The sequence below is a fragment of the Leucopleurus acutus genome (genome assembly GCF_964270905.1).
Source record: "Leucopleurus acutus genome assembly, chromosome: 3".
NCBI classification, from domain to species: Eukaryota; Metazoa; Chordata; class Mammalia; order Artiodactyla; family Delphinidae; genus Leucopleurus; species Leucopleurus acutus.
Genome location: NC_139145.1, coordinates 2,389,549 through 2,417,171, shown reverse-complemented (window position 1 = coordinate 2,417,171; position 27,623 = coordinate 2,389,549). Strand labels below are relative to the sequence as shown.

The window sequence follows — 27,623 nt, the reverse complement described above, 5'->3', positions numbered from 1 at the left end:
AGGGGCTGTTTGGGGTGTGTCAGGGACCTCCCCCAGAATGTCCCAGGATCCCTCCTTTGGGCCTAGAGGATTTTGGTGCTGGTGAGTGGATGCCAGGTTCAGCTGGATCAAGGAGCACCTTTGGGGGCTGCAGCCTGGCCGGGACCCGGTGAGGGGGGTGGCTAGCCTCAAACCCTCGACATGGGGAAACCAGGAAGGCGAGAGATGCAGCCAAGGTCACGTGTTCCCTTTCAGTCTCTGTCTCTGGATCTCTTTTTCCATCTCTTTGTCTCTCTCAGCCCCTGTCTCTGCCCAGCCCCAGTCTCTCCTGGTCTAGGCCAGTCTCCTCCCCTCACCGCCTCCGGGCAGCCTGTGGGCTGCCCGGAGGTGGCAACAGCAGCTGAATGGGCCCCTTGTTCCTGACCACACCCTCCCCTTAGGGTCACCCCGGGACGAGCTCCGGCAGCCTGCTGTCTTAAAGAGCCAGCGCCCAGAGAGAGGGGAAAAGAGGGGGCCGCTTCACTCCCAAGCCCCACCCCCCAGCCTCCCAAGGATGGAGGAACTGAAGCGCATACATGCTGGGGAGCATCGCACCTGGACATCCCAGCCCCGTGTGAACAGCGGTGGCCCTGGGGCTGTGTGCGTGGTGGGGCTTGGGTTTCATCTGGGACAAATTCCTTCTCCTGTCTTGGCCGCCGTTGTTTCCCCATCTGTATCTGCAGCTCCTTGTGCCCACCCGGGGGGCGGGGGGTCGTTGGGCAGAGAGAATAGTATCTGGGCCAGGTTTGGTACACAGTCGGCGCTCTTCTGTGCCCATCGTGCAATTATGTAGCCCCATTTTACGGAGGAGCTGAGCGGTAAGGCTCTGGCTGAGGCTACGCAGCCCAGATTTCACCCAACTCTGCCACCTCCACCCTCCGCTCGGGGCTGTGAAGCCTCACGTTGCTCGCTTGCCGTCTCTGGGCCTCAGTTTCCCCTTCGGAGCAATGGGAACGGCCCCTGCCCACTTTCAGGCTAGAAGCCCTTCACTTCTCCCACCCCGAGGATGCCGTGGCTGGGAGTTCTGGACATCCCCCAGATAGGAGCCAACCCAGAGGGCCTCGAGCGGGGCTGCACCCGGTAGCCACTCTGCGAGGCCTCGGCGCTCCTGTGCCCCAGGCCGGCCCCACAGACAGCCCGGGACAGGTTGCTGCCGGATGGACAAGCCTGTTCCCTGCTTCCTTATGTAACCAGGTTATGCAAGGGCAGCTGGCCTGCTTACATAAGGGGAGGCCGGGCCAGCCCCAGCTGGGGAGGGGGAAGCTCTTAAAGGGGCTGGTGTCTCCCGAGTCTCCCCTCCAGGGCCCTGTGCCAACCCACGGATGGGAGCCTTATAAACTCCGGCGAGCGATTCCGTGCTCATCAGCGCCATCATTGCCATCATTATTATTATTGCTGTTGATGTTGTTTCGCGTCACTCTGTTCTTTCCCAGGAGGCACAAAGCCCACACTCTGCTTCTGACCCTCAGCTAGTCCCTTTTCTCCCTGAGCCTTAGTTTCCCCATCTGGGCCAGGTGGGTGGTGTCAGTGAAGGAAGGCAGTGGGGCGTAACGGGGGTGCTGGCCCCACCACCTGCTCGCTGTGTGACCTCAGGCAAATGGCGATCCTCTCTGGGCCTCGGTTTCCCCTTCTGTAAACTATGCTTGCCTCTCTGGGTTACTGAGGGGGAAATGAATTCAGACGTGCGAAGGGTTAAGATGGCATCGAGCACACACTCAGCCAGTACAACTTCTTGGTAGTCAATAAATATTTATTAAGCGCTTACTGTGTGCCAAGCCCTGTACTGCGAACAAGACAGACAAAAATCCAGGCCTTGCGGGGCTCACAGTCTGGTGGGGGAGATGGACAAAAAACAAGTTCGTGATAAGGGCTACTGAGAAAAAGAAAGAAAGGCAAGGAATAGAGAGTGGGGGGCTATTTGGGGAGGGACTGTCTGAGGACTTGACATTTGAGCTGAGACCTGAGGGTGAAGAGGAAGCAGTTGTGTGAAGAAGTGGGGAAGGGCACCTTAGGCAGAGGGCACAGCCTATGCAAAGGCCCTGGGGCAGGACCTGGCGTGTTGGAGGAACAGCCAGGTGGCCCTAGCGGCTGGAGCAGAGGGAGGGAGGGGGAGAGAGGGACGAGGGGAGGGCAGGGAGGGGACTTGGGTTTTTACACCTAGGGAGGTGGGAGCCCTGGAGGGCTGTGGGCAGAGGAGGGGCGGGGCCTGACTCAGGTGCTCACAGGCGCCCTCTGGCCACTGTGGGGAGGACAGACTGTGGAGGGTGAGGGTGGGAGTTGAGAGACCAGGGCTGAGGCCACCGCACTGGTTCAGGCTTAGGCAGGCGACAGTGGGGGCCAGCCAGGCAGAGGCTGATTCCAGAAGCGTGAGAATTCAGTGGCAGTGGTCAGCCTGGGTGGGGCAGGACAGTGCACGTTGGTCACCTGGATTACGGGGCCCCTTCGGAGGCTGGCGCTGGCCCCCTTGCTTCCTGCTTGGACTTAGGCAGGGAAAGGAGGGGCGGGCAAGCGCAGGGCCATGGGTCACACCCAGGGCCCCTCCTGGAGTCAGGACGTCGTTTGCGGGCAAGCTGGGGTAGGGCTCTGGTGCCTGGGTGGCCCGCGGGGCTCTGGGCGGGCTGCGCGGGCAACTGCCGGGTGCCCAGCCCCAAGCTGGGTGTTCCACCTGCATGGCTGCATTGTTCCCGTTTTTATTCCCCATCTCGCCAGGTGAGCTTGGGCTGGCATCTGCCCCGCCCTGCACCTCAGTTTCCTCATCTGTGAAATGGGAATGATCATCTGTAACTGCTCGGCGGGTTCCAGGAGCACTGGTACACAGTAGGTGCCCATTCAGTGATCAGCAGCAATAGTGCAGGAGGCTTGGGAGTGAGGGAGCCCCCCGGCATGGGAGGCAGGCATGTGGAGACCCACGATACTCACCGAGATGGGCCACTGGGCAACTAACTGAGTCCCCGTGACTGAGCCCCTGTTTTGTCCCTGCAAAATGGGACCACCGTCACAGAACCCCTGTGACACCTGGTCAAAGGCCAGCACAGAAAGGCATGTAGGCTGCTGTCACACTGTCCCAGCCCCGTGTGACACCTGGGGAAACTGAGATCCAGAGAGAATGAGGGTGCTTAGCCTACAGTCACACAGCCAGTCGGGCAAGGAGATGCCCCTGGAACAGATGGCCTGGCTTCAAGCCATTCAGAGGGCCTCAGTTTCCAAATCCGTGAAATAGGCACACTGCGGGGGTCAGTAGGAATTACTGGACACCCAGGAAGAGGTTGCAAGGATTTATCTGGCTAGTCTAGACACCTTCTTCCTGGGGTACTGGCATGACCTATGGGGGGGGGGTCTTTGGTCTCCCCCCATCCCCCTAACCCAGTTCCCCTTAGGTGCTGGCTGAGGAGGAGATTCCTGGAGGCTCCTGGGTTAGCTGGGGCCCTTCTGGCCAAGGAGGGGGCAGTAGGAGCCAAGGCCCCTCTGCCTGGAAACTGCAGCCCTGTCTGGTTGGAGCAGGCCTGTCCTCCTCTGCCCTGTAGAAGGGCTGGAGCTGGACAGTCTGGCCCACCCCAGACAGACAGGGCTGTCTGTCTTTGCTGCATACCTACCATGTGCCTGCCTAGCCTCTGCCAGACCCAGACACGTTCAGCGAGGCAGCAGGTGGTGCGGCCAAGTCTCTCTGGTCGAGTCCCAGCTTCGTGCACTTGGCCCAATTGCCTAACCTCCCTGAGGCCTCCTCTGCCCCTCTGTAAATCTGTATGTAGCTCCTGGCAGTATAAGCACTCAATAAATGGAAGTTATGATTATTATAATTTTCATACACTGTTCTCTCTCCCTACAAGCCCCTTCTGTGCCTGGCAAACTCCTACTCAGACATCAAGGCCCCAGCTCCAATGTCCCCTCCTCCAGGAAGTCCTCCTGGGCCCCCAGGCCAGGTTTCTGTTATTTTCTTGGGTTCCTCCTGCCCAGAGGTCCTGCCCTCTGATATCCAGGACCTGGAGCAGTTGGGTGGGCTTCCCAAAAGAGGATTTCTGCTGATCCTCAAAGAATGAAGGGGGCCCGAGATAGGCAATGCTTAAGTGATATTCTATACCCCGCCCTCTGCCTGTTGTAGAAATCCCTTGTATCACCACTGGCTGGAGTCCACGCCCTTAAACCTAGTCTTTCCCTCTGAATATCCCCCAGTTTTCCCAACATTCCTCAGATCCCTTTGTCTGACAAGCATTTATTTTGCACCTGTTGTATGCCAGGCCCTATCAGGATCATCCCAGTTATTCATGCAACAGGCATGTATCGGGTGCTGTGTGCCAGGCTCTGCTGGAATAATCGCACTCACTTGTCTGCAAACATCTGTCGACTGCCAGCTATGTGTAAGCATTGCTTGAGCACCGACTGCATGCCAGGCTCTGGGAAGAGAGGAAGCCCAGGGGAGGAAAAAAGTCTCCCACTAACCCTCCCTCCAGGCTTGGGCCCTCTAGTCTCCACCCTCCTCCTGCATTCCAGGCAGCGGGTTAAAAATGTGGGCGCTGGAACCAGAGTCACCGAGTCCCCATCCGCTTGTCCACTCACTGGCGTGAGACCTGGGGCGAGCCCCTTCCCATCTCTGACCCCCTCTGTGAAACGGAGCGCCCAGCAATCTGCTTGCAGCTCAAAACCTACTTTCTGCAGAGAAGGAAACTGAGGTACTAAGCAGGCAGGCTCCCCAGAAACCCCTCCGGGCAACACTGGGAGGGAACCCATCTTAGCTCAGAGAGGGGCAGGGCTGGCCCGAGGGCACATAGCTCCTGGTTGGGACCCTGCCCTGCTCTGGAGCCCTCCCCTTGGTGCCCGCCTCCCTGGCCTGGCTGCCAGCCTCCGGCCTTCCCCCCACCCCACCCCACCCCCGACTCCCGCGGGGCTGCCGCGTTGGTGACGCAGCCGGAGAAACTTCAGAAGGAAGGGAAGCTGGGAGGGGCCGGGCTCCTCGGCAGACCCTGGCTGGCCGGCCGGGTGCCCCCACCCCGTCCTTGGCAGGGGGGATGCTGCGGGCTTCCGCCGCCTCCGTCCACCGCGTGGCCGCAGACGGCTTCCGGGGCCGCGTCCCCTCTTGTGGCCACACGTGAGCGCTTAGCCCGTGGACACATGTGGCTCCCCGGCTCCCAGCCCCCAACCCGCGCCCCCCCCCCCCCCCCCCGCCGGGCTGCCAGGGAGGCAGGCCGAGGCCTTGGCTTGGCTGCTGGCAAAGCCAAGAATCTGCTCCAAATGTAAACAGCGAGTTATTTTAAGTCTGCCCCCCTCCCCGGGTGGCGCTGACACATTTGACATTGGAGGGGACCGGGAGGGGGGAGGGGGGGCCGAGGTTGCGCGTGTGGGTATTTTTAACCTTGTTTTTCACATCCTTGGTGCCACCCGGAGTCTGGTTTGTGCCGAGCGGCGGCGGTGGTGGGGAGCACGGGGCTCGGGTGGCAGCGGGCGGGCGCCTCCCCCCGCCTGGCACGGCAGCCGCCCTCCTGGCACAAGCGCCTTTAACCCGCGCAGGCCGCCCCAGCCCACCCCACCCCACCCCGGGAGGGGAGCCTGGGCTCCAGGCCCCGCCAGCCCGCTCCTCCCGCGCCTACAAAATGGCCGCCAAGGCCAGAGAAGCATCTGGAAGCCGGGAGGGAACATTGAGAAAATGGCCGCCAGAGCGCTGATGTCATCGGTGGCGTGGCCGCCAAGAGCGGCCGGGGTGGGACGAGTCCCGGCCTGCAGGCCTCAGAGTGGGCCCCGCGGCCTATGGGGGCCTCCCCGCCGGCTTTTCGGCCCGGACGCCCCCAAACCACCTGTGCCAAAGCCCCCCTGGAGCCCGCGGACGCCCCGAGTTCAGCCCAAGGCCGCGCGCTCACCGCCCGGGCCTGCGCTGGGGCCGGCGGGGGGCGGTGGACGGCCGCTGCCCTGACCCGCTGGCCCGAGGTGTCCACCAGTGCCCGGCAGGGCCCGCCGCCAGGCCGCGGAGCAGGCGGGGGCGAGAGCCAGGCCGGGTGGGAAGAAAAAAGAAACTTTTCTTTGAAAGTGATTCCGAAGCAGGTTGGCTGGGGCCCAGGCGGCCGGCGGCAGGGCAGAGGGAGATGGAAAGTGTGGTCCAGACTCGAGGAACGCGGCGGGTCAGGAAGGACAAGGCGGGGGAGGCCCGGGCGGGGGCCGGCGTCCGGGAGGTCACCCCGGCCGTGGCCTTCTGCCTCTCGGCCCTGACGCCTTATCCAGATTTCCCCCGGGGGCGGATGAAGGTCGTGAACGTCTAGCATCTTGCTTTTTTCCCTTGGATTTGTCCAAACAGCCCCTGGAAGAGTATCGCCTGGGGGTTTTAGATCGTGTGTACCAGGATGTGGAGGCTCAGAGAAGGAACGTACTTTTGCTGAGGTCACACAGCATTGGTGAGACTGACATCCAGTTCTCGTGATTGCTGGCCTTGGGGGCCTGCGGTCTTGAGCCTGCAGGGGCAGGATGGGGCGTCTCCAGGGAGAGTCAGGGTTTGTACTGGAATTGCTTGAAGCCCAGGGCAATTTCCGTCCTGGTCGTCCTGCTACACTACCAGGGAAGTCCAAGTTCAGTCTAGCCCGAAGCCTTCGTGCTGTGACTCAACTCCTGGCCCTCCTCAAGATGACCAGGAGGAAGCCTTGACGATGAACCTCATGCGGCAGAACTTTGTGTCTGTTTTGTTCGTTGCTGTGTCCCTGGATCCTAGGACAGGGCCTGGTACACAGTTCGTGCTCAGTACGTGTGTTAAGTGAAAGAATCATCGTTTCCCCTTATGCTTGGGTTTGCACAGACAGTCATATGGGATGGGGGTAGAGACTCAGGACACAAAACAGGTTGTAACATAGCTGGACATACGCGGGAATCCCTTGTCACACTTCTTAGAAGGGATACGAGGACATGAGACCCAGATTTCCAGAGCGTCAAGCCCAGGTCCTGTGGACACATAATCCCCCCCCACCCCACCCCCCCCGCCCCGCTCCTTGGTCTCTTGGGCAAGAGAGGGAGCTAGACCAGGCAGGCATTTGCAGGAAAGGCATTCCAGGCAGGGAACAGCATGTGCAAAGGCCCTGGGGCAGGACTCTGCCTGGCATGTTGGAGGAACAGTGAGGAGGCCCGTGTGGCTGGAACAGAGTGAGTCAGTGGGAGAGAGGGAGGAGGGGAGGGCAGGGAGGGGACGGGGCAGGTCGTGCAGGGCCTTGGGGAGGACTTGTGACCTTCATACGTTTAAATGACCCAGACTCAGTCCAGTGTGATGAGAGCTAGGACAAGGTTTGCACAAGGGGCCAGGGGAGGGTGTTCCAGAGAAGGAGACGTTAGAACCGGGCTTGGAGAGATGGTTGGAGTTTGCCTGAGAGCGAGAGGGGCAGGGAAGGTTCATGGCAAGAGCGAGAAGGATAAAGGCCAGGGTCGCGTGTACGGTATGGCCTTCCAGGACAGAGAAAGTTGAACCTCAGCCGGCGATGTTTAAAAATGGCTGGTGACACTGGGGAGCTGGGAATTCCAGGGCCTGGCTTTGGGTCTCTCTCTAGCTGGCTGGCGTTGGGAGGCGGACGTGGCAGCAAGGCAGAGCCAGCTACATTTGGAAGCCCGCTGAGGTTGGAAGAGAAATCCTGCGGGCGAGCTCACCGTGGCAGCCGAGGCGGGCCCAGCGGACGCACCGCTGGGCCCCAGTGGGAACCCTAGGCTCTCCCGTATCCCGCCAGGTTTAAACAAGTGCGATTATGGTATCAGCAAGTCCTGTCCTTTGTAAATCCCAAAGATAAATTAAATATGACCCGTCTGTACACCCCTGGCCATCACCCTGGGCCAGGCTGTTATGCCTACCGGGATGTTTGCCCACCCCTCCCTGTGGACTTCCAGCCTCTGAGAGTCCAGAATTCACTCAGCAGCCAGACTTTTTTAGTGTGTGTGTGTGTGTGTGTGTGTGTGTGTGTGTGTGTGTGTGTGTGCGCGCGTGCGCGCGCACACTTTATTATGGTAAAATATATATAATATAAAATTCACCATCTTAACCATTTCTAAGCGCACAGCTCGGTGGCATTAAGTACGTTCACACTGTCATGCAACCATCGCCACCATCCATCCCTAGAACTTTCTCATCGTCCCAAACTGAAACTCTGTCCCCATGAAACACTCCCCAGGCCCTGGCCCCCACCATCGACTTCCTGTCTCTATGGATTTGAGTCCTCTAGGGACCTCCTGTGAGTGGAATCAGTCAGTATTTGTCCTCCTGCGTCTGGTTTCTCTCACTGAGCATCCTGTCCTCAAGGTTCATCAGTGCTGTAGCGAGTGTCAGAATTTCCTGCCTTTTTAAGGCTGAGTAATATTCCACTATAGGGATGGCCCACACTGTGTGTATCCGTCACCTGTTGTTGGATATTTGGGGTGTTTCCGCCTTATGGCTACTATGAATCATGCTGCTGTGAACATGGTGGGCAAGTATCTGTTTTCAATTCTTTTGGGCGTATACGTAGGCGTGGGTCACGTTGGTGATTCTATGTTTAACTTTGGAGGGACCGCCAAGCCATTTTCCGCTATGGCTGCACCATTTTACATTCCCGTCAGCCGTGCACGAAGGTTCCAATTTCTCCACACCCTCATCACCAGAGACGTTTTAAAATGTAACATAGATCATGGCCGTTGAGACTAAAACCCAAGCTTCCCGCGCGGCCCACGGGGCCCTGAGTGGTCTCATGTCTCCCTGCTTTGTGTACGTGCTGGGGCCACGTGCTCTCTCTGTTCCCCAAACATCCCATGTTTGTTCCTGCCCCGGGGCCTTTGCACTTGCTGTGCCATCTGCCCTCAGCTCTCCCCATGGCTGGCTCCGTCCCATCCCTAGGCCCTTAGAGAGGTTTCTCCCGACTTTTCCGTCAAAAGTCACCTCCCCCACCCCCAGCCACTGTCTGTCCTCTCACCCAGTTTCATTGCCACGGTGGAACTTAGAACCACCGAAATTATCTCGGGCTCCTTCTGTCGGCTCGTTTCCTGTCTGTCTCCCCCGCCTTGGCTCCCTGCCATTTCCCCAGTGCCTGGCAAGTGGTAGGTGGTCGGTAAACATCTGGGACATGAATGCCGGGGCGGTGCCTGGATCTCCCAGTTAGGAACTGTGGGAGCCTCAGCAACCAGGATGGAGGGAGTTGTCTGGTGCAAAGGGGGCGGGTGCTCTGGGCCGGGAAGGGCTGGACCGGAGGCCACGGCGGCGCCTTTGTCATGGGCTGGGACAGACCAAATTTGGGCTCGTGGCCACGGACAGGAAAGAACAGTTTGTACACTCCGTCAATGGGATCCAGTTTACATTTCTATTGTCGGTATGGTCATGTGTTTGTTTGAGGGAAAGGCCACAGGCGGTGGTGACGTTCAGGCTGCCTGTGAACACCCGGCGGACCCGGGAAGTCGAGAATACTGGTCCCAGGCCAAACCAGGGTGTCACTTGAAACACAGCCGCTGTCCGGGGCCAGTCTCACTTATACTAGCATGAGTGTGGTTAGCTGTGCTTCATGCATCGTGCTGGAGAGCCTTGTGTGTGTATCGGAAAAAAAGACCTTTCAGGAAGGTCCTGGCGTGAGGGGAGAATGTGAGGCACATAGATACAGAAGGAACCGTGTTGTGGGCAGCGGGAACCACACGTGCAAAGGTCCTGGGGCAGGACCAGGCATGGTGTTTTGGAGGAACAGTGAGGACGCCCATGTGGCTGGAGCAGAGTGAGCGAGGGGGAGAGAGGGAGGAGGGGAGGGCAGGCCGTGTAGGTCCCTGTGGGCCACGGGGAGGACTTGGGCTTTTACCCCCAGGGAAGTGGGAGCCCTGGAGGGCTGTGGGCAGAGGGGGGACAAAGGTCGTTTAACTTCTGAGTTTGGAAAAATGCTGTCACCCAAACAGTATTTATCCCTTTGTGATTGGCCCCTCCCCTCCCGGGGCTCCTCTGATTTCAACCTCACACCCGTATAAAGTAAGGCAACAAAGGAGAAAGCCCACTTTACAGACATGGAAGCAACCTAAATGCCCATCGATGGAGGAATGGATAAAGAAGATGTGGTACATATATACAATGGAATATCACTCAGCCATAAAAAAAGAATGAAATGATGCCATTTGTAGCAACATGGATGGAGATTATCATACTAAGTGAAGGGAGCCAAAGACAAGTATCATACGCTATCACTCACATGTGGAATCTAATTTTAAAAATGATATAAATGAACTTATTTACAAAACAGAAACAGACTCGAAGATCTCAAGAACGAACTTATGGCTACCAAAGGGGAAATGTGGTGGGGAGGGATAAATCAGGAGGTTGGGATTAACATACACATGCGACTATGTGTAAAAGGCTCAGACGGGAGAGAGGCCTGACTAGTCCCAGGTCACACCCCGGGTTGTGCCAGGGCTGGGGCTTCAGCCCAGGTGTCAGGGTATGACTCCAGCTTCTAAAAGATGCCCCAAGGTCATACGAGTTTGGAACCTGGAGCCTCTTCCTCATGACCCCAATGCATCTGAAAGACTTTGAAGAGTCCAACAGCTGCCCTGAGAAACCCGCAGCGATGCTTCTGCTTTTTGACCGTGAACCCCATGCTCGGGTGGAGTCGGCAGACACCCCCAAGGCACACCCATAGAAAATCCCCTGCGCGGCAGCGGAGAGCGTGCATTTTGGTTCCGTGGTCCTGCTCTGGCCTGTTCGTGTTTTCCTCGTGCGGTCGGGAATGTATTCTGGGCAGCACAAAGCACCAAGTCGAACGCCTGATCTAAGCAGGGCTGCAGAAAGCCACGTATTCAGGGATGGGCCGTGGGGGATCTGGGGGACAGCGACCAGGTCAGGAAAGAACTCATTAACAGGCAAACGTTTTAAAGCCCGTGATCGACATGATATAAAATTCAATAAGACATTCAAGAATATTCCCCCCCCCCTTTTTGAAAAGTAAATCTTATTGGAGTATAGTTGATTTACAGTGTTGCATTAGTTTCAGGTGTACAGCAAAGTGATTCAGTTATACATATACATATATTCATTCTTTTTCAGATTCTTGACCCATATATAGATGATTACAGAATATTGAGTACAGTTTCCTGTGCTATACAGTAGGTCCTTGTTGGTTATCTATTTTATACATAGTAGTATGTGTATGTTAATCCCAACCTCCTGATTTATCCCTCCCCACCACATTTCCCCTTTGGTAGCCATAAGTTCGTTCTTGAGATCTTCGAGTCTGTTTCTGTTTTGTAAATAAGTTCATTTATATCATTTTTAAAATTAGATTCCACATGTGAGTGATAGCGTATGATACTTGTCTTTGTCTGGCTCCCTTCACTTAGTATGATAATCTCCATCCATGTTGCTACAAATGGCATCATTTCATTCTTTTTTTATGGCTGAGTGATATTCCATTGTATATATGTACCACATCTTCTTTATCCATTCCTCCATCGATGGGCATTTAGGTTGCTTCCATGTCCTGGCTACTGTGAATAGTGTTGCAGTGAACACTGGGGTGCATGTATCTTTTCGAATTATGGTTTTCTTCGATATACTTTTGAGAGGAGCAGATAAAAACCTGGTTGGCCCATCAGCTTTCCTTGCTGTATGGCCTTGGGTAACTCACTTACCCTCTCTGGGTAACCCATGGTTGTCAGCCTCGATCGAGGATTGCTGGAGGGTGTTAGACAAAACTGTTAAATACGTAGCCTGACATCTGGTGTTCTGTAAGCCGTCTGTGCTTAGCAGTTACCATTATTATTGTTGTTATTGTTATTATCATTATCATCATCATCATCCCATATCTTCTCACTCTACACCTCAGCTCCCACCTCAGTGAGGTGGAGGTGCTCTGAAGTTTCCCTGGCCTGTGCGTCAGGGTCTGGGGCCTCTGCTCCCATGGACAGTAGGGTCTGGGGGCTCTGCTTCCATGGGGTGCTTTTCAGCCTAAGTGGAACAGAGATATGCAAACAATTTATCTGCCCCCAGCTGTCCCCAGGACCACAATTAGTGACAGAAGGGACCTTTGGCAAAAGCAGAGCAGCAGGGGACCCCCAGCTGGGGCCTTTATCTGACTGTTCAGACAACGGCGTCCAAACACAGTGGGTCACTCCAAACCACCGATAAGAAAGGAGTCCTGGAGTTGGGGCAGGACCAACTGAGCCCCCTCCAAGGGCCCACTGGACACCTCCTAGTCAAAAGCACAGGACCCGACTGTGAGGCCTTGGGGTGTCTGGGGGTTGATCCCAGGCCCATCGGTGCCACCTGGTGCTGCCTGAGTTTGCATATGTCGCCTGCCTCTCTCTGTGCCTCAGTTTCCCCATCTGGAAAATGGGGATGATAATCGCATATCCCTCTTGGGGGAGTTTCGAAGATTAGATGAGTCGGTGGAGGGGAAACTTGTAGCTCAACATAGTCAAAGGAATGACTCACCACGTATTAACTATTGGAATGTACCAGTTCACGCGGTGTGACCTTGACGACCCTCCCAGGAGCTCCAGTCACAGCCGCTCACTCACCGGGGGCTGCCACTCACATCTCTGGGTTGGATGGCCTCCCTTGCACCTGGCACAGCCTGGAATTGTACTCCTGGCTTATTTGCTTACTTCTTCATTGCCTGTCACTCCGCCATTAGGATGTCAGCCCCGCGAAGGCAGGGAGTTGTGTCCATCTTGGTTGCTGCCGTGTGTTAGACACATGGCACCCTGGAGGTGCTCAGCAGTCAGTTTGCCAAGTGATCAAAGGAGAGAAGTAAGCGGTAGTGCAGTTCAGCTCTAATTTATGGATGAGGAAATGGAGGCTCAGAGATGTCAAAAGTACTTGCACAAGGACACACAGCAGAGGTTGGCAGACTTTCAGGGAAGTGAATGCCTTAGACCTGGTAGGTCACCTGCAGTTTCTGTTGCATACTCTTCTTTCTCTTTTGACAGCCCTTTAAAATGGTACAAGGCCCTTTTCTTTCATTATTGCCTCCCCCTAAAGAGCCCTTTTAGACAGTTTTTTCCCCTAATCACTGCACCTCATGAAATTTTAATAGCACAGGTATATTATATATCTATTTATATACTGTATCTATATCTATTTATCTATGTTTTATAAATAAAAAGAGCAAAAATTTTTAGCCCCCTCCGTCGCCCCAAGAACCAATTTTTGCCCCTACTGAGAACGGATGGGTCTGGAACAGAGTCCCTCCGCCTCGGCACTGCTGACACTGGGGGCCGGATGACTCTGTGGGGCTACCCCAGACCAGCCTCCCTGTCCCCGCCCCCTCAAGGCCAGGAGCCCCCCAGTCGTAACAAACACAGATATCCCCAGACATCGCCTTGGGGTGCAGGATCACCCCAGTTAGGAACCTCTGCGCTAGGCGGACAGTTTCTTTGAATTGACACCAGCTTTGGGATATAGACTCCCTGAGCCGGTCCTCAGCTTACCAACCTCATCCGTTGGGTACATTTAATCAGATGGCGCTATGGAGCTCCTAACACAGTAAAAACTCAGCAAATGAAAGCTGCCCATTTGGGGCCTGGGGCATCTGGGGGCATTGGACATTAGCTGGCCTTTAGCATTATACACTCTGGGTCCCTCTGTTCAGACCGAAGGAAGGTCCATTTTAGGACCGGGCCTCTAGATGGGAGGAGGAAGAATTATCGGTGTCTTCTTTGTTTTTTTTTCCCTTGATTCTTCATGGAAAAATCCAGAGCAGCTCAGCCCGATAGAACTTTGTGTGGTGATGGTGGGCGTATTCGGTGCCGTCCAGTTCGGTCGCCACCAGCCACGTGTGCCTGTCGAGTATTGAAAGGTGACCGGTGCGGCTGAAGTCCTGAAACTTTAATTTCAATTTAGCCAATTTAAATTTCAAGTTGCACGTGACTCGGGGCTCCCGTACTGGACAGCTCCAGAAGACAGGGTTTCCAGGAGCCAAATGACAGGCAGGTGGTCAGCAGGTGGGTGAGAAATAGTTCACGGTTTTAGAGATGATTAAAGATAAGATGGCAGGGACTTCCCTGGCGGTCCAGCATTAAGACTCTGTGCTCCCACTGCAGGGGGTGGGGTTCAGTCCCTGGTCGGGGAACTAAGATCCCACATGGCCTGCGGCATGGCCAGTAAGATGACACAATAAAAAGGAAGGCGATTCTGACACCTGCTACAACGTGGATGGACCTTGGGGACACGATGCTCAGTGAGAGAAGCCAGACACAGAAGGACACACAGGGTGTGATTCCACTCACAGGGGGTCCCCAGAGGAGTCACATCCACAGAGACAGGAAGTAGATGGTGGGGGCCAGGGGCTGGGGGAGGGGTGGGGAGTCAGCGTTTCATGGGGACAGAGTTTCAGTTTGGGAAGATGAGAAAGTTCTGGAGATGATGGTGGGGATGGTCACCAGATACCATGAATGTACTCAACGCCACTAAACTGTACACTTAGAAATGGTTAAATGGTAAAGTTTATGTTGTGTGTATTTCAACACAATCTAAAAATCAAATTAAAACAATGTTTAATGAGATGGCCTATAATTACAGCATCATATTATTTAGAAACTACACTTATTTAAATTTAAAAAGAACTACCAGGAGTATAGGAGAAAAAAGAGAGAGAGCTTCTTCAGCCCAATAAAGGGATCTGCAGAAACCACAGCTAACATTATTCTTAGTGGTGAGAGACCGAATGGGTTCCCCCTAAGATCAGAAGCAGGATGAGGACACCTGCTCTCACCACTTCCAGTCAACAGGGTTCTGGAAGTCCTAGTCAGTGCGAAAAACCAAGAAACAGAAATCAGAGGCATACAGATTAGGAAGAAAGAAAGACAACTTGCCCTATTTGCAAGCGACATGATGGTTTTCATAGAAAATCCCAAAGAATCTACCAGAAAAAGAAAAAGACTCTTAGAACTAATATGTGAGTTCAGCAAGGTTGCAGAATACAAGATTAACACCCCCCAAACCAATCGCATGTGTAAATGCTAGCAATGATCAATTAGAAACCAAAATTAAAAACACACTCTCATTTACAATTGCTGCCCAAAAACCTACCATGTATTGAATGTCAACTTGGCACCAACCCTTTTACACTTGTTATTTACTGACTTGGAGACCCAACAGACCCTGGGAAGTGAGTTTTATTATAGTCCCATTTTACAGATGAGGAAACTGAGTCTCAAACAGGTGATATGGCTGGGCTGAGGTCAAGAGCAGTGAATAAGGGCTCCAGACTAGAGCCAGCCGTAGCCTAGGGCCATGGCTTTCAAGGTACAAAGTAATAGCACCCAAGACAGAAACAGCAAGGAGATAGCAATAATAGTAATAAAACCCTCCTTCCAGTTGGTGAAGTGCTTACTACATGTCAGCCTCTGTTTGAGGCCCTTGATGGCATTCATTATCACCTTTTCCCTCCCGAACAGCCCCTGAGGGAGATTCTGTAATTGTGCCCATTTCACAGATGCGGGGAGTGAGGCACAGAGAGATGAGGGGTGGCGTCTGAGGCCCACAGCCTGGGCTGCCTGGTTCCAAAGCATAAGCACACAGGCGGCGCTCAAGAAACATCCCCCTTCTCGGGTAGGCCCCTGAGTGCCAGCCGGGCATTGTTGCCCTCTGAGTGCGTGTGGGTGTTGCTTCCGGAAGAGGGTCTGTGCCCAAGGCCTGGAGCCCGACAGCTGGCTGCCTGGGCTGGGCCCTTCCCAACCCAGTGGCCACCCGTGCCCAGCCATGCGGCCATCCAAGCAGGACGGGCCGGCTCCAAGGGGCCGCTGGCTGCCCGAGCCCGGGAGTGGCCACAGGGCACGGGGCCGAGCCGGGCACAGCCCTCTCACCACTGCCCAGCCTGCCCAGCCTAGTCGGCCACGCAGGGGCTGCTCAGCCCAGCCAAGGAGGGCTGCCTGCATCCGCTCCTATCGTGGATGGGGAAACTGAGGCAGATGGGGCCGCTCCTGTGCTGTTTACAGCATCTCTGGGTCTTGCCCGCAAGTAGGTGCTCAGCGCACAGCGTGTGCAAAGGCAAAAGCGCGATGCCAGGCAGACGGCGAGGGCCCAGTGACTGTTGTGCGAAGTGTCATCATTATTATTATCCCCAAAGCAACCCTGGGTGCACTGAGGCCCCAGCAGGGGAAGTGACCCCCGCCCCCGGGACCACGTGTCCTTGGAGCTTCCCAGAGCTGGGATGGGAACGCGCGCGTCTCATCGCAGAATCCAGGCAGCTCACGCAAGCGCCTGCTGGATGTCGGGATGTAAGCACTAGCTACCGAATTAAAACAACAAGGGGCAGGGGAATTCCCTGGCGGTCCAGGAGTTAAGACTCTGCCCTTCCACCGCAGCGGACACGGGTTCGATCCCTGGTCAGGGAACTAAGATCCCGCAAGCGGTGCGGACAAAACATAAAATAAAATGATACACTACTGTGTAAAAAAACAACAGCAAGGGGTGTGGGGCGGGGCGCTTTTTCGTCATTCTAACCCTCCCTTTTCCTTGTGTACAAAATGGGTACACTAACAATGCCAGATTTGTGGCTCTCTTCATGATTTAAGGGAAAGTATGAAATGAGAACAAGAAAAAACATCTGTGGTCATGTTAGGGACTTAAAAATAACAGTAGTAATAATAACGGGGTGGATGTCACCATGGATCTAGAGCTCAGTATGCCCTAAGCGCTTCATATGTATCAGCTCCTTGCCACCTCCTGGCAACCCAGCCAGGCCTGTGAGATGCTTTCGCACATTTGAAGAGAGAACTCTGAGGCTCAGGGAGGTTAAGCGATTTGCCTAAGGTCACACAGCAATTAGCTCTGGGCCTTGGAGTGTGGCAGGTGGGAGGGGCCTGATTCTCTTTCTCTGGCATTTGATGGTGATTCCCGCCACCTTTGTCCTTGACCTGAGAGACAAATGGGAGGGGGGCTAGGGGTCCTGTCTGGCTGGGCTTGTCCATTTCCTCTCCCCCGCAGTCTGGGGTGGAGGGTGTGAGGGCTGCAGAGGGGCCTGGCTCTACTCGCCCTCCATCTAGGCCTCCGGAGCCAATAACGCTGAGCTCAGCGTCTGTCTGCTTCACCCGGCTGCCAAGGAGCCTGATTATTTTTAGATAAGATGGAGGGGCGGGCGCCGGGGTGGGAGGGAGCCCCCAAGCCCGGCGGGTGGGGCCGGAAATGTCACAGCTGCAGAAATATGCCCCTCGGCCCCCTCTCCGGGGATCCTGAGTGGCAACCCAAGACCACAGGCTGGGCCCCCAGGACTCGGAAGGCAGAGGCGGTGGGGAGGGGGCCCGAGGGGCCAGGGACTCACCTCTCTGGCCCTCTGTTTTCCCGTCTGTGAAATGGGCGTGAGAGTTCCCACCTCATATGGCAGAGGCAGGATTAAATGAGTTATCCTCACTCGACAGATGAGGAAACTGAGGCTCAGAGAGCACTTCCCCACGACTGAGCCAGCCCCTCCACTCGGGTTCTCGCCATGGTTCAGGACACAGGCAGGCTGGCGCTTAGTGACCTCCGACGTCCATGACCCCCTGGGGCAGCAGCCAGGGAGGGGGCCGTGCCATGCTCCAGACCACGGCGCTGGCCCAGCCTAGCACTGGGCTGATGTCTCCTCCCCTCCTGAGTGGGGGTCCCTGCGATGTCACAACTCCCCCTCCCTGTCTTTGCAGATGCAGAGCAAAGTGGCAGTCCCCGGGCGGGGATGGGCTCCGACCAGGAGGACAGCAAGCCCATCACACTGGGTGAGTCTGGAGGTGGCGGGGTGGAGGGCACGGGCGCATCCCCATCTTTTATTTAGGAATCGTTTCCGGAGCGCCCCCTGTGGGTTCTGTGTGGTCCTGCGTGAGCACCTGAGTCACTTCTCCCAGCCATGCTGTGGAGTAAGTAGGTGCTGCAGTTGTCCCATTTTGCAGAGGCAGGGACTGAGGTCTGGAGACGAATATGGGCCTTCCCGGGGGCATCCAGGGAGCTGGGGTTGGAACCCCCGACCCTGAGCTCCGGCGTCTGGGCTCTGAGGTGCTCCCCCCATGGGAGAGGCCCTGGTGGGCCCTGCAGTCTCATGGGACATTGAGTGGATGAGTAGGACAACTGAGTTCTATGTTGCGGGTGTGGGAGCAGAGCCAGAAGGACAGAGAGGATTTGGAAGCTTCAGAGTCGCTGCTTCTACTCTGGCTCCCTGACGACTCCCTCCCACAGTCTGTCCTCCTGAAGTGGTCAGAGGGTACCCGTGAGCACGAGTCAGGCCCCGCCCATCCTCTGCCCACAGCCCTCCAGGGTCCCACCTCCCGGGGGTAAAAGCCCAAGTCCTCCTGCCTTCCCCTCCTCCCCTCCTCCCTCTCCCCCCCCTCGCTCACTCTGTTCCAGACACACAAGCCTCCTCGCTGTTCCTCCAGCACACCAGGCACCACCTGTCCCAGAGCCTCTGCACGTGCTGTGCCTGCGATCTGGACAGCTAACTGCTTTCTCTTGCTCCAGATCCCCCAGGTCTCAGCTCAAACGCCTCCCTCTCAGAAAGATCTTCCCTGAGCCCCTCAGCTCAAGCAGCCTCAGTCACTCTCAATCTCAGCCCTCTGTTTTATTTCCTTTCGAGGAAGTTAGTGGTTGCGTATGTATTTGCTTAGTTGCTTAGTGATTGCAAATGTGTTTGCTTCTCACCTAGTGGAACATCATCTCCTCAAGGGCAGAGGTGTTTGTTTTGATCACTGCTGTGTCCTCAGTACCTAGAACAGGACCTGGTACACACTAGGTGCTCAAAAACCATTTCTAGAAAGCAAAAAAAGGAGAGAAGGAAGGATGAAGCAGAGGGAAAAAAGAGAAACTAGAGGGATAGTATATTAGGGGCAAGGAAGGAGGAGAGATGAAAAGGGAGAAAGGAAGAAACAGCCAGTGGGTGAGGGCATCCCCGTTGGAAGGTCCGTCACAGGCATGCACAGGGAGGCTGGATGGTTCCAGGAGGTTCACAGGCCCCCAGGCCACACCTCACTGGCCATCTGTGACCCGAGTCCTCCTTGACCTCCTGTGATCCCCAGGCGCCTCCCTCCAAGCCAGATGTTCAAGGCAGGCGGCGGGGGCCATGGCGCTTGGCCTGGTCCCGTGGGGAGCTCCAGCGTCTGGTAGAGGAAATCACTTCCTCCCCGCCCGCCAGGGAGTCCCCTGGAGATGGAGCTGGGCGAGCACTGCACAAACAGGAAACCCCGGTGGGGGTGGGGCGGAGGGGCGTGCTGACAGCAGTCGGCCAGCTGGGTCAGCAGGAAGTGGCCACGGCCACTTCCCCCTGGACACTGGGAGCCACCGCCCTGTCCTCCTCGGGATGTTGTGGTCCTGAGCCTCCCATCATGGGCCTGAGCAGGTAGTAACTGCTCAGTGAATGGTGGACACAAAGCTCATAAGCAGGGGGCTTGGGTGGCAGACAGCTGAGGAGCTGGGCACCGCTGTGAGCTCCCTGCGGCCACTGCTGCCCCCTGGGGGCCTGGACAAGAACTGCTCCCACCCCCCTCCCCCAAAGCCGAGAGCTGCCATTCTGTGGGTCCCACCTCCACTCTGACCACTCTCTCTGGCTCCTTCAACTCCAGCCCTGTTGGCCTCCGATTTGCCAAGTGCATCCCACCCCCAGGCCCTTTGCACAGGCCACTCCCGCTGCCAGGAACATCGTAACCCACAGGGAGGTGGCAAACGTCAAGTTTAACATCATCCTCGTCGGGGCAGCCAGTTCTCACAAGGCAGTTTCCCTGTGCCAGGTGCTGTCTGGGCACTACCCAAATCTTCACTCACGTGTTCGCCTTATCCACCCCTACCTTGAGATCTTGGTTGAATGTCACCCTCCCAGGGAAGCCTTCTCTGAGCCCTTCGTGTAAAATAGGTCCCCTCCCCAGCAGGCTCTCCCGACCTTGACTGCCTCACCACTGCCTGACACGTCTCACATTTAACTGAATCATCTTTAATAACTTTCTTTTTAAATTGCGGTACAACACACATAAAATGTAGAATTTTAACCCTATTAAAATGTACCGTTCAGTGACATTAAGTACATTCACAGAGCTGTGCACCCATCACCTCTGTCTAGTTCCAGAACATTCTCATCAACCCACAAAGCAACCCCATCTCCATTAGTCACTCCCCCTCCCCGAGTGACCAGGAACCCACTCTCTCAGTGGATTTGCCTGTTCTGGACGTTTCCCATCAATGGAATCACACAGTGTGTCCTTCTGTGTCTGGCTTTTCTCACTTCTCTCGTGTTCTCAGGGTCCGTCCACATTGTAGCGAGTGTCAGGGCTTCACCTCTTTTCACGGCTGAGTGACGTTCCCGTGTGTGGAGGGACCACATTTTGTGTATCCATCATGGTTGATGGACATTTGGGTTGCCTCCAATTTCAGCTACTGTAAATCATGCTGCTGTGAACATTCATGTACAAGTGTTTTTGACTTCCTGCTTTTATGTGGCGTCCTTCGCCCACCCTGGGCTGTGAGTCCAAGAGGGCAGCTGCTCCTGTACGTCTTGTTCCCCACTGTGTCCCCAGTGCCCAGCTCGGGGCGGACACTGGAGGTGTCTGGTAATGGGTCCTGCCTGTGAGGGTCTCCGGGTGTGACAGGCCTGCTCCCAGCTGTCTTGGGTAGGCCAGTGCTCCCGCCCTCTCGAGGCCAGCCTCAGTTTCCGAATCCATGAAATGGGTCTAAACAACCCCAGCCCAGAGAGGAGGGTCCCTCTTCCTTTGACATTAGGCGGGAATGGGTCTGGGCACACTGGGGATTTTAACTGCTGCCTGTGGACCCTCCATTCACCCCATGGTTCTGAGCCCCTGCCGTTTGCCAGGCTCTGGTCCGGGCACTGGGGACACCACAGAGCTCACAGCCTGGACGCAGAAGGCTAAGAGACTGCAGCATTGCATGGGGTGATGAGTGAGGCAAAGGAAGCAACCTGGTCCCTCCTAGGTAGTAGCATTCATAGCTCACAACCACCCGAGATGACAGGGTGTATGGTCCCCACTTTTGAGATCAGGGAGCATCAAAGCTCAGGGAGGTAAAGTGACTTATCCAAGATCACACGCCGATTGGGCAGCTGAGATGTGAACCCAGGTCTGGCCTCCACTTGTGTGCGCAGCCTGCCATAGCACGGGGGCTCCCGAGGAGGGCTGGGAGGCGGTGTGAAGCCCAGGCTGGAGAAGGGGAGGCTGGCTGAGGCTGCCGTGAGAAGGACTGAGCAGAGACTCAGGAAAGGAGATCCGCTCCAGCTGTGTTAGGGCAGAGGAGTCCCCGTCGGCTTGGAGGGGCTGAGCTGGCCATCCTCCTGCTGCAGGGCTGTGGTGGTTGGGGAGGGGGGTAGACAGGGTGACCGGCCAGGCTGGGTCCAGCCCCCGGAGTCTGGGCAGCCTGGAGGTGTCAAGGGGGGGAACAGACCCAGCTCAGCTGGCCGCCTGCTGACCCCCATCCTTCCTCTCTTTTCCAGACACCACCGACTTCCAGGAGAGCTTCGTCACCTCCGGTGTGTTCAGCGTCACTGAGCTCATCCAAGTGTCCCGGAGTAAGTGTCCCCGCCCACCCTGTGCTGGGACCCGAGGCGGGGGGGGGGTGGGCTCACACAGGGGAGGACTGTTGGAAAGGAGAAGTGGCTTCGGGATGGGGGCTCTAAGAGGGAAAGGGACTCGGGGAAGGAGGAGGAAGTAGCCCATCACCCTGCCGCCCTCCCCCACATCCTCTCCAGCCACCCTTGTCACCAAGCCTAAGTCTCTAGGAAGGGCGGTATCCAGGCCTTTCCCAGAGTCTAAGGTCAGGGTGACATGCTCTTCCCCAGAGAAGACTCCAGATGCTGGGTGGAAGGGCTAAAGAACCTTCTGCCCCAGTATCCCCCATTCCTGGGACCTCCCTCACCCCCCCCCAGGAGACCCCAGAGGCCCCCGCCCGCAACCTATTTCACCTCTTGTCCTCTTGCCTTACCTATGGACCTGCTGGGGACCTACCCCCATCCCCAGACACCCCCATTTGAATCCTACCCCAGGGACCTCTGGGCACTATCCTGCCTTAACCTTAACCCTTGCCCTCCCCATCCAGATCAGCAGAACCTGGCCTCTGAGAGTTCTGGGAAGCTTGGCCTCCAGCTTTGTCTATGCTTCTGCCTCACAGTGTGACCTTGGCCTCTCTCAATGGCCTTGTTCCTCTGACCCATCGTATAAGGCCAGTTTCAGCCAAATTAGGAATCAGGCCAATCTGGGAAGCGGTTCCTTTTCGTTCTGCCAGCCCCCAGATGGCTCTCCCCACCCCTCCAGGGCAAAGTGCAGCCCTGGACCTTGTTCCTCCCTCATCCTCCTCTCTGTCGCCCTCCACAGCACCTGTGGTGACTGGAACAGGACCCAACTTCTCCCTGGGGGAGCTGCAGGGACACCTGGCATATGACCTAAATCCAGCCAGCACCGGCATGAGAAGAACGCTACCCAGCACATCCTCCAGCGGGTATGTCCCCGGGGCCCCACCTCTGGGCACCTCACGCCCCCCCCCCCACCTCCATCTGGCCCCAGCTGGTTCATTCCTCTCCCTGTTTTCACGTTCTACCTGGGAAACTCTTACTCATCTTTCAAAACCCAGCCCCCAAGTGACTCTTTCCCCAGCCCTGACATCCCACGCCGGGCTCCCACAGCCTCGAGTCCTACAGGCCTAGCCCCTGCGACTCCATGAGAACACAGACATCGGTTCTTGCTGAGATATGCTGTGTGATTGTGAGCGGGTCACATTCTGTTTGCCTCGGTTTCCTCACCTGCTAAGTGGGATCATAATCCTACCAGGTTGTTCTGAGGATTACAGTAGGTCAAGCGATCAGCCAGGCTTTCAGGGCTTTAGTCTCCACTCTGCTAGCTTGCTAGCTTGGCCCTTTGCTGAGTCCCTCCCTGCCCCTGGCCCCAGGTGTCCCACCCAAGTGATGGGCAGGTTAAAGCGGATGTCATCTGAGAAGCAGCCGAAAGTCCGTGGCTGGCGTGACGTCTCGCGATAGCACCCTCCTCGCCCTTCCCCTAAGAGCCGGAAGTAGCAAAGCCCGCCGGGCCCGTCTCCGTGGTAACCGGTCTGCTGGCTTCCTTCCTCGCCCCTTAGGAGCAAGCGGCACAAATCGGGCTCGATGGAGGAAGACGTGGACACGAGCCCCGGCGGCGATTACTACACCTCGCCCAGCTCTCCCACGAGTAGCAGCCGCAACTGGACGGAGGACATGGAAGGAGGTGGGGCTGGCGGCGGGGGCTGACCGACCTTCCGGTCTGGGTTACCGCGACAGTGACTACGTGTGCCGGCAGGCACTGCGCGGGCACCCCGGGGCGGAGAGTCGGCCTGGAGCCACGGGGCCTCCTGGGAATTGTAGTCTCGCGGGCTGCGCGTGGTTGGAAGTAAAGTCCGGGTTCGCGTTCCCGGAGCTCTTCGGTTCCGCTCTGGCCGGGGAGGATGGAGATTATCCCTTGCTCGACTTTCCTGCCCTCCGCCTGTTAACGGCCCATCTCTGTGGGGTTCCTGCTATACAGAATTGACTCAGTAGCGATTCTGATCAACAGGGTGCTTCATCCTCGGGTCTGCCGTAGACGCTCACCTACAGCGTCCTGATACGTGGATTACCTTTCCACTGGGGTCCTCCCTGTAGTCCTTTTTTTTTTTTTTTTTTTGCAAGATTCCCATCTCCATGGGATCTTGCTCTCTGTGAGTCCAGTTCCGTAGGAGCCCCGCCTCTTTTCTTATAGCATCCTTTTCCTGGTAGATTTTCTTGTTGCTGTTCTGTCTTCATAGGGTCCTCTCCAGAGTGTCTGTTTCATGGGGCTCCTGTTCTGTAGGGTCCGCAGTTCCGTAGAAGCTTTTTTCTGTTGAGTGCTGGCTCCTTCTGATTCTTTGCTTACTTACCGTCTCCCTAACGGCATTCTCCAAAGATTTCCCTTCTTTGGAGTTTCCATCTCCATCACAAGGTTCTCATCTAAAGAATCCCTTTCTGGGAAGTCCCTGGTGGTCCAGTGGTTAGGACTCGGTGCTTTCACCACTGCTGTGGCCCGGATTCAATCCCTGGTAGGGGAACTAAGATCACGCAAGACGCGCCGCGCGGGCAAAAAAAAAAAAAAAAATCCCTTTCACCTTAAGATTCTGCTCTTCAGTGGGCCAGCGTTGCACTTAAAGGAAATGGTTTGCAGAGGAGCCTGTGGGGAGGATGCCCCTGGCATTCCTCAGATTCTCAGCGGGGTCTGTGCCCCCCAGCTTTAGAAGCATGTCTCTACCCGGTCCCTTATCCCTTAACAAGGGTTCACCCCACCGTATAGCCTAGTGGTTATGAACATGGACACTCGAGTCCCCCAGCCCTTGCAGCTTCCTGGTGACCCCACCTCTCTGCGCCTCGGCTTCTTCATCTGTAAAATGGGGGTGTTAATACCTGCAGTACCCACCCCATAGGTTTATTGTGGGGATTAAGTGAATTAATGCATTTGATGTCCCTAAAACAGGCCTGGCATATAATAGGTACCCAGTATACCTTAGGATTTGTTTTCTTCTCTCCCCCTCCTCCTCTTTCCCTCTTCCCTGTAGAGTCTGATTTCTTATAAAGATCTGTCTATACAAAGTGCCATACCTATAGGATTCTTGAAGAGCAACATAACATTACAATTAAGAGGGCAGGTTCACTATAACAGAAAAGAATCTGATATATATATATATATATGTACACACACACATATATATATACTTACATATATGGAACTGAAACATTTTGCTGTATACCTGAATTATTGTAAATCAACTCTTCTTCAATAAAAGAAAGAAAGAGAGAGAGAGAGAGAGAGAGAGAGAAAGAGGGCAGGTTCAGGCATCAGAGAGACCAGGGTTCAAATCCCGGCTCTGTCTTTGGCTGTGTGGTGTGTGGGCTGTGTAACCTTGGGCAGGTGACTTAACATCTCTGAGCCTCGGTTGCCTCATCTTCAAAGTGGGAGTGATGAAAACCATCATTCTTTTGGAGAGTTGGAAGGAGGACACGATAGAATGTGACTTAAGTAACCACCTGGCACATAAGTGACCAGGAAACAGGAGAGTTTCTTTGGTGTTCACGTCTTTATAAAATTCCCATCTCTTGGAATCGGTCTCTAACACAGCTGGTTGTGACATTTGAGGTCCCAAGCCTCCTCCCTCTTCCTCATTGTGGGTTCCCAGGTATTTAATGCTGGGAGGACCTCTCTATTTATTAGGCTTTAACTTTTTTTTTTTTTTTTTTTTTTTTTTTTGCGGCACACGGGCCTCTCACTGTCGTGGCCTCTCCTGTTGCGGAGCACAGGCTGCAGACGCGCAGGCTCAGCGGCCGTGGCTCACGGGCCCAGCCGCTCCGCGGCATGTGGGATCCTCCCGTACCGGGGCACGAACCCATGTCTCCTGCATCGGCAGGCAGACTCCCAACCACTGCGCCACCAGGGAAGCCCTAGGCTTTAATTTATGGGTCAGAGTGTCTCTACGGTTCTGTCTCTGTGGGTTCCCTATCTTTCTAAAGTTTGTCTCTATAAATACCTGTATTCAGTAAGCTTTAAGTCTGATTGTAGATAACAGAAAATACAAAAGGAAGTGCATTTCTCTCACAAATAAATGTCCAGCCATCAGCCGCCCTGGGCAAGTGTGATGTGAGGGACTCAGTCTCCTGCCTTATGTGCCACTGAATGTGGTTTTCATTCCTACCTCATGGTCCAAGATAACTGCTGGAGCTCCAGCCATCATGTCTGCTTTCCAGCCAGCAGGAAAGAAGGGTCAAGTCTGGGCATGTCCTCTCCCTTTAAGAATAATTTTCAGAAGATGCACTTACCCCTTCTGCTTATCTCTGGGCCCCTGAGTTAGTCCTAAGGCCATACTCTGCTGCAAAGGATGCTGGGAAATGTAATCTTATTTGGGTCAATTATGTGCCCATCTCACATCAAGGGTTCTGTTACTAAGGAAGAAGGATAAAGCAGATATTGGGAGACAGTTAACTTCTGCCCTATCATTTACTGACTGGGAACTCAAAAGCACCTCTCACTAACACTGTGATTGAAGAGGTTGTCTACATATAAAATGAATACTACTTGGAGCTGAAAGACAGCCTGTGCTGATGTAGCCACAGCAGCCCTGAGAGGAAAAATTATAGCTTTAATTGGAAAAAGAGAAAGGCTGGAAATAACCCAGCATTCAATTCAGGATGCTCAAAAAAGAAAAACAAAATTTTAAAAGGAAGGAAATGCTAGAGAGAGTCACTGGGGCTTGATCCAACCTTCCTACACTGAGAATAAAGTGGCCATGATGGGGGAGGACAAAGAGGAAGCCTGTACCAGCTTCTGGCGTGTGATGGGGAAATCACAGAGCTGGAAGGGAATGCCAGAGGGGGTCAGTCCTCCTATAGCTCCCATTGGTTGCCTCAGGTGATGGCAGACTCACTCCCTTCTGTGGGAGTCTCAGTACAAACCTCTAGTGTGTGCCTTCCCCTGCCTTCCGGGTGCTCACAGGCTCGTAGGGAGATATGAATTCTATCTTTTCCTCCCTCTCTTCTCCCTCCCTCTTCTTCCCCTTCCTGCCCATCCTTCTCCTCCTTTTTCTCCTCTTCCTGGTTTCCCCTGGCTTCCTGTCTAGACAGTCCCCAATTAGCTGTTCATTAAGGGGGTTAAGCTGATTAGAGTACTCTCTCCCTTCCTCCACTGTGGCCACCATGGGCAGCGCCCAGCTAACCCCCCAGCCCCAGCCTTCTCACTCCGGTGCCCTGGAGGGGCAGAGGCCTGGGGGAAATCTTGCCAGCCCCGCCCAGGCAAGACCCCTGCAGCCACATCTCTCAGACCCCATACACCAGCTTCCAGCCCTTTGCCCCTTCCGTGCCCGGGCCAGGAGCACCAGGAGTGCCCTTTATCCTCCTGGCCACATCCTCCCAAGGCCTTCCCTGATTACCCAGCCAAGCGGGGCAGAAAGGGGGTCCCAGAGTGCTTCGCTCTTGCTGCTTCTGTGGCCCTCCCCCAGGGGACATGGGCCTCCCACAGGCAGTTATTATATGGAGTGAAGCAGGGAACTCCAACCTCTCTCCTCTCCCCCCATCTCTTTCTGAACTTGGAGGGCAGGAGGGGGTGGCAGAGCGTGGCCTGAGGAGTTACAGAGTTGCCTTTGAATCCCAGCTCCACCACTTCTTGGCTCCCCAGGACCTCCCAGAGGGTCAGTTCTGCCCCCAGAAGACACTGGGCGGTGTCCGGGACGTCTCCGGCCATCATGACTGGGGGGCTCCTGGCATCCAGTGGGTGGGACCAGGGACACTGCTCCACACCCCACAGCACCCAGGATGGGCCCACTGAGGATGACCGGTGTCAGCAGTGCTGGGGGTAGTGGGGGAGGCCATCCCACGTGTTAAGTGTCCAGTGAGTGGTGGCCAATCCCAGCAGAACTGCGCTCCGTCCACCCACCTGTACACTCCGCACACTCTCTGCCCCCACCCTGTGTTCCGGGCCCTGGAGACCCAGTGGTTGCCTGCAGTGGGCCCCCCAGGGGAGCTGGCACTGCAGGGGGACAGGCTACTTTGTCAAGCAGACGGGTGGGTGCTCAGATGGGGGATGTACAGGCCCACCTGTTAGATGAAGCGTATGTGCTTAAACGGGGAACAGACAGGCACGTGTGACAGGCAAGTGGAAAGATACTTGGGGGTGGGCACCTACAGGCACGTGCGTCCGTTAAGGTTTGTGTCTTCGACGGGGGACGTAGGGGTGCCTGA

The 27,623-nt window shown here is 55.6% G+C and overlaps 1 protein-coding gene across 4 annotated transcripts in view; it reads left to right on the top strand.

The window, feature by feature from the left end:
• Positions 1-27,623, top strand: part of NFIC (nuclear factor I C) — a 58,814-nt gene that overhangs the window by 18,663 nt on the left and 12,528 nt on the right. For all 4 annotated transcript variants that reach the window (XM_082836014.1, XM_082836011.1, XM_082836012.1 and 1 more), the window contains exons 3-6: positions 17,590-17,661; positions 21,363-21,437; positions 22,240-22,363; positions 22,997-23,121. In XM_082836014.1, the coding sequence (XP_082692140.1) occupies positions 17,590-17,661; positions 21,363-21,437; positions 22,240-22,363; positions 22,997-23,121 (396 nt within the window). The remainder of the gene's footprint in view (positions 1-17,589; positions 17,662-21,362; positions 21,438-22,239; positions 22,364-22,996; positions 23,122-27,623) is intronic.